Genomic DNA, 6,485 nt, shown 5'->3' on the forward strand with positions numbered 1-6,485 from the left:
TGTTTTCCTGTTTATCAGATTTACGTCTGATTTCCTGTTTATCAGATTTACATCAGTTTTCCTGTTTATCAGATTTACATCTGATTTCCTGTTTATCAGATTTACATCTGTTTTCCTGTTTATCAGATTTACGTCTGTTTTCCTGTTTACCAGATTTACATCTGATTTCCTGTTTACCAGATTTACATCTGATTTCCTGTTTATCAGATTTACGTCTGATTTCCTGTTTACCAGATTTACATCTGATGTCCTGTTTACCAGATTTACATCTGTTTTCCTGTTTACCAGATTTACATCTGTTTTCCTGTTTATCAGATTTACATCTGTTTTCCTGTTTACCAGATTTACATCTGATTTCCTGTTTATCAGATTTACATCTGTTTTCCTGTTTATCAGATTTACATCTGTTTTCCTGTTTATCAGATTTACGTCTGTTTTCCTGTTTACCAGATTTACATCTGTTTTCCTGTTTATCAGATTTACATCTGATTTCCTGTTTACCAGATTTACATCTGTTTTCCTGTTTACCAGATTTACATCTGTTTTCCTGTTTATCAGATTTACATCTGTTTTCCTGTTTATCAGATTTACATCTGTTTTCCTGTTTATCAGATTTACATCTGTTTTCCTGTTTATCAGATTTACATTGTAAGTCTGGGTCAAACTTTGATAGCTTTTACTTTAAAAAAATGAGTAAATGCATTGCCTCTTACATAGAAAATGCAAAAAGGTCCTGATTTGGCAGGATTTTATATTTGGTAGAATTTGTAATTACATTTGAGTGTTTATGAAATTTCCTTTAAAGTTATATATAAGCAACTTGGTGAAGCCTTGAAACAAGTAATTCAAAATAGTATATATGACATCTATTTACATGTATATGATTGTATCTTATTGATTAAGGATTTTAGACAGTGTTTATTTCATATTAGCTCAACAAAGGATAATGTGTCACAGTATACATCGTCATAAAAAAAGTTTTCTGCTAATTATAGATAAAAGTTGTACAGCTCTAAAGCACTGGATGTTTTATAGATTCAGATTTTTCGTAACTATATAGAACCACCTTCTGAATAATATTATGAAAATATAATATTTAAAGTTTTCTATGCAGAGTTGCTAAAAAACCTTCATGTTTCAGGACAAATATATCATCACTGCATGATAGCATTAATATCTTTAACAAAAAGGGGGCCAAAAGTTGAACCTGGACACCCTGCTCAGTAGGTGCTTTCAAATGATCTCAGAGAAAATTAGTATGTTTTTGCTCTTCAGGTCAAATACTTGGTAACATTATCCAGCCTTTATCTGCATATCTGTTAGTTTTAATGCTGTACTGCTTTTAATAAATGATGAGATACAGACAGAATCTCCACTTAAAACTAAGGATCGTAACACAATACATTGTTCAACATGACAGAAATGGTCTCCCTTTTCATTGCTACTCCTTACTGAAGAAGGTGTGAGAGATTGAACCTCCACTAATCAAACCCATGCATCTTTCAAGATTTCCATTATGACAACCATATTGAAATCCTTACATGACTGCAGAAAACAATTCACCTGTCCTTGGATAGTGATATGGACCCCAATTTTTATGTAAAAACTCATGTTGGTAAATTCAGGTATGAGGATAATTCAAATTTACATTCCAACCAAGATCAATGTTTGTTACTTTGAATCAAAATTGTGAGAGATATTTTACCATACATTAAACATTTCACCGTCTGAGTAAGTAATCAATTATTTTTGTTTTCAGATCCTGATTCATTGAGGAACATAAACAACTTGGAAGTTCTCAAACTTTTAGCAATATGGGTAATTTTGGAGGCCACGCTCTTCCAGGATCATTCTTCATCCTGTTTGCATTATGGTGGACAGTGCAAATGTTTCATAGATACTACAACTGCCGTCAAAGAAATACACGTTTTGTCTCCACAGCAACATATCCCTGTTCATGTCTGTGTGGAAAATTTGCAGAATGGCCAATAGAACCTGTAGTGAAGTTGTTCTTCGTTACAGTTGGTTTTAGTCTAGAAATTTACACGGGTTTTAATGACGGAAAGTTCACAACTCTTGGAAATGGACAGCATGCTACTATGTTCTTTTTTTTTGGACTAACAGGTGTGATGGATCTGCTACAATACTTCAAAGCTCCAGTGCCCAAAGATATTGAATATGTTAGCATGTGGTTGGCCGTAATGGTAGAAGGTTTGCTATTCAAGTTTCACCTTCATGGCAGGAATGAATTGGATGTCCTCCTTCATACACTCCTCATTTACACTATCGGTGCCAACCTGCTGGCACTGACAGCAGAAATCAAGTGGAGAAACAATATTCTCATCGCATTGTCACGATCCTATTTCATTTTCTTGCAAGGAACATGGTTTTGGCAGGTAGCTTTTATCCTGTACAACCCATCACCTGGAGCTGAGGCATGGAACCCAGAGGACCACGATTCATTGATGATAGCAACCATGTTCTTCACCTGGCATTGTGGGGCTGTGTTCTTAACAATGCTAGCAATAGGAGGTTTTGTGGCATGTTTTCATAAAAGATTTAAAGATTTCAATGAAAATGAAATGGCAATGAAACGGTTGATACATACAGGTGCTAACGGGCAGACGTTGATCAGCATGAATGATGACAGCGACAGCGAAATTGAGTTCCAGAAGTCAACAGTTGGTCAGTAGGACTAACAATACTAGGTACACCATGTTGTTCTGAACACCTGCAGCTTTTGCTTGCATAGTTGTGTTCAATCAATAGCCATCCAGTTTATTTAAACGTCAAGGTAATGATTTGTTAAGTGTACATCATTTTTGCTTTGTTATGTCCATGAAACGAAGCTGATCGAGGCCTTATATCATATATCAGTATAGTGCATACTGATATTTCTATGGTTTTAGTACAAACAGATATGAATTCCTGACCTTTTACAGGCCATATAAAGTTTCCAAAGTAACAGAATCAGTCCTTAACCAGAGTCACAAATTTCATGTTGCAATCCTACAAATGAAGACGAGATGAAGAAGCCTTTTTCTTAGCTCCTTTCTGGTACCACTAAATCTTTTTCTTTCCTCTACGCTGCTAAGAAATAATTGCTCCTTGTAGAATAGACTTCGCCATTGTAATTCAATCTGGATACATGTACTTGTGAATTATATCACCTCATTGACAATAGAATGAGCATGCTTTTGTAAACGTGGTTTACTTGTTATTCAACAAATTTGTTATCAACAATTGTATTGTTGAAGTGTTGATTTCAATCCCTTAATTTTGAGGATGATCTGACAAATTATTTGGTTTAGATAAGAGGTTCAAGGAAATTAAAGTTGATAATCAATTTTGGTCAGAAGTGAGCTTTTGCTAATTTGGCTCTGATCACGTAAATTTACTATGTCACATTATCCAGTGACCTCACACTGTATCAACAAGAAATAATGTTGGGGGGCATTGTTTATCCTTTTTATAACAACAAGACATAATTTCCAGAGTAGAAACTTTTGTGGCTATCTCACAACTTTAATTCTTTAGTCTTTGTCTTTTTTTGTTTTCATTTATTTTTGTTGACAAATTTTTTTAATAATCTTCTACAAATGTTTTCCGATATACAGTATACAATTGATCTGATCTGATCCGATGTTTGTTTACATCATATATCTCATGCTCTTGGTTTATCTCCAGCATCAGATTAATTTTCTCAAAATTTTGTTTTTTATGTTTTAAAGACGATTTTCAGTCAGTTTCAATATTTCTTACTTTCCTACAATTAAATGTATTGGTAAATATCAAACAAATGTATGTATTCAACTGTGAGAGTCATTAAATACTTCATTTTCTTTTTATCATATTTAACATATTTCAAAGGTTGAAATGAAGGCGCAGTGTCAGGAACATTTCTGGCAATAGATGACATGTATTGTTATGCCAAAAATAGTGTTACATTTAAAACAAGTTAAAATGTATAAATGAGTTTAAACTGAAATATTTGAGACTATATATGGCCAAGAAAACTGAAAGATAATGTATATACTATGAATAGTAGATACTGTAGTAGTATCACACAATAGTGATCACAAAGAATTTGATGATTATAGATAAATATATCTTGTTTATAGTAGTTAATTATGTCTTTATCTAAAGTGACCATTACGTGTTTTGCTAATTTTTAATTTCAGATTACAAGATTTCTCTACATATTTCACATTAACATTGTATGTCTGTATAATATAACATACCTGTACACTGAAGTATGTCGCATGTAATACATGTGACAGGTACAGGTAATAGGGCATTTGTAGATACAGAAAAGTCATGAATACCAGGTATACCAGCTAGGTCTATATGATACAGGTTTTATCCTGCAACTGGCATTGCTGTTGTCAAAAAACACCTGTCACATATATTTTTGCTGTATTTGGCAGGGACGGAAAACAGCTGTATTTTGGTATGTCACTGAATTACACCTGAGTTCACTTAATTATTGTGTTTAGAATTATAAATAGTTGTCGAAATAAGCAGTTTTACATGTTGTAATGAACATGTTGATATACGAAAATTCATGAAATCGCTGTTATATCCAAAAAAGTTTGGAACTATATTTCTGTGCGGAGCAATTATTTTGGTGTCCGTCATTCGACAAAATTCAGCAAAATGTCAACATCAGGTAAATACAGATTGAACAACAAAACTATTAAGTTTCAGTAGCCTAATTTTCAATCAGTGTTGCAGTATAAAAAGAATATATAGTCAGTGTCTTAAAATATAAGCTGCATTTTGGCTTGGGACAGAAAGACAAAAGTGGCTCTCCAGAGGCTCGCCATTTTGACTCTTCATCCTTGCCAAAATACAGCATATATTTCAAGACACTGCCCATGTCTTCTCTATGTAGGCAAAGTGTATACAATACAGATTTTACGCCAAATCTGTATAATACAGAATGTAAGCCAAGTCTATATTATACTAGTATGCTACAATACGGATTGTATGTCATGTCTATATAATACAGGTGTGTTACATATGTCTATATATACTACAGGTTGTAGGTAATGTCTACAATACAGATTGTAGGTCATGTCTATATAATACAGGTGTGTTACATATGTCTACAATACAGATTGTAGGTCATGTCTATATAATACAGGTGTGTTACATATGTCTACAATACAGATTGTAGGTCATGTCTATATAATACAGGTGTGTTACATATGTCTATATATACTACAGGTCGTAGGTCATGTCTACATTATAAGGGAAGGTAATATAATACAGGTAGGTTGTGTGGATATTATACAGGCAATAGTACAGGTTGCCTTACTAGCCTTCGTTAGTGGATATTTTTCCCTTGAGTCGGGCTGTAGAGTGTCCAGCTAGAGATTGAAGGGTCGCTTGTTCAAACCCTCGTAGATGCAGGATGTTTTTCTTGGCTCCTTCGTATTACTTAATAGTACTATATACTCCAGGTATTTCTGTATGATAGTGGTAGGTTATAAAAAGATAATGTTACAAGTGAATTTTGCAAATATTCATACATTTGCTCAGGTACACATCAAAGCTGGTTGTAAATACAATAAAAATCTAATATTTGTTGTATCCAATGTTATGTTTGTATATTATAAAATTTCTTATATTTAACTTCATTTAATTACCTAATTCATTGTAATGAAAACCAAATTTTCTCTTTAAAAATAGAACAAATAATTTATGATAGAAATAATTCTTACAAATAGGAAGAATATGACGATATAAAAAAATTCAGAAACATCTTATCAGGTAACAAAGTATTTATAGCATATTCAGACTGTGAGTATTAGCTTTATGGTTACTGAAATTTATACTGGGATTTGTTTTTCAAAAGTAACAGAATACCACATCTATATTGTGAGTGTTAATTACCTCTCATCAGTACATGTAATTAATTAATTAATTGGATCAAGATAATAATATGTAACATTATGATTATATATGCAATTTGAATTCAGCTCATTGACATATCATTAAGGAAATTTATATATATATACTGGTACATGTATATATAGCCTTTTTTTAGCAATCAATTTTTTAAAATCACTCTGAATATGGTATACGTGTGTGTTGTTTAATTTATAGTTGAAAGAGTCCTGTGTTAAAATCATACAATATTGTGTGCCCAGATAGTCCAATCTTTTCAAAAAATAATATATGACTTTTCTCTTTGTGACCTTGTGGAATGTTCAACATTTAAATTGTAAGCATGAAAGTAGCTTCAGTACAGGTTTATCCTACTAATGATTTATTATCTCCCTTTAGTGTAAATATTAGAGGTTTTACTTTTTACTGGTCACAGTAGTTCCACAATGTTATATTTATGCCACACAATTTTAATAATTCAAAGGAAAAAGAAAGATACATTTCAGTTGTACCAGGTATCAATCTCGGACCATATTTCCGACCCAGTGGTGGTAAAACTTCATCTACACATACAGTACCAGATTTGGTATGCA

The 6,485-nt window shown here is 32.6% G+C and overlaps 1 protein-coding gene across 1 annotated transcript; it reads left to right on the plus strand.

Moving 5' to 3' along the window:
* Positions 1-1,814: 1,814 nt before the first annotated feature.
* Positions 1,815-2,693, plus strand: LOC132548534 (transmembrane protein 45B-like). Its single transcript, XM_060212400.1, has one exon. The coding sequence runs from the start codon at positions 1,815-1,817 to the stop codon at positions 2,691-2,693; it is 879 nt and encodes a 292-aa protein (XP_060068383.1).
* The last annotated feature ends 3,792 nt before the right edge of the window (positions 2,694-6,485 follow it).

The sequence above is a fragment of the Ylistrum balloti genome, unplaced genomic scaffold (genome assembly GCF_031769215.1).
Source record: "Ylistrum balloti isolate Yb309-2 unplaced genomic scaffold, AGI_CSIRO_Ybal_v1 Utg370016, whole genome shotgun sequence".
Lineage (NCBI taxonomy): Eukaryota > Metazoa > Mollusca > Bivalvia > Pectinida > Pectinidae > Ylistrum > Ylistrum balloti.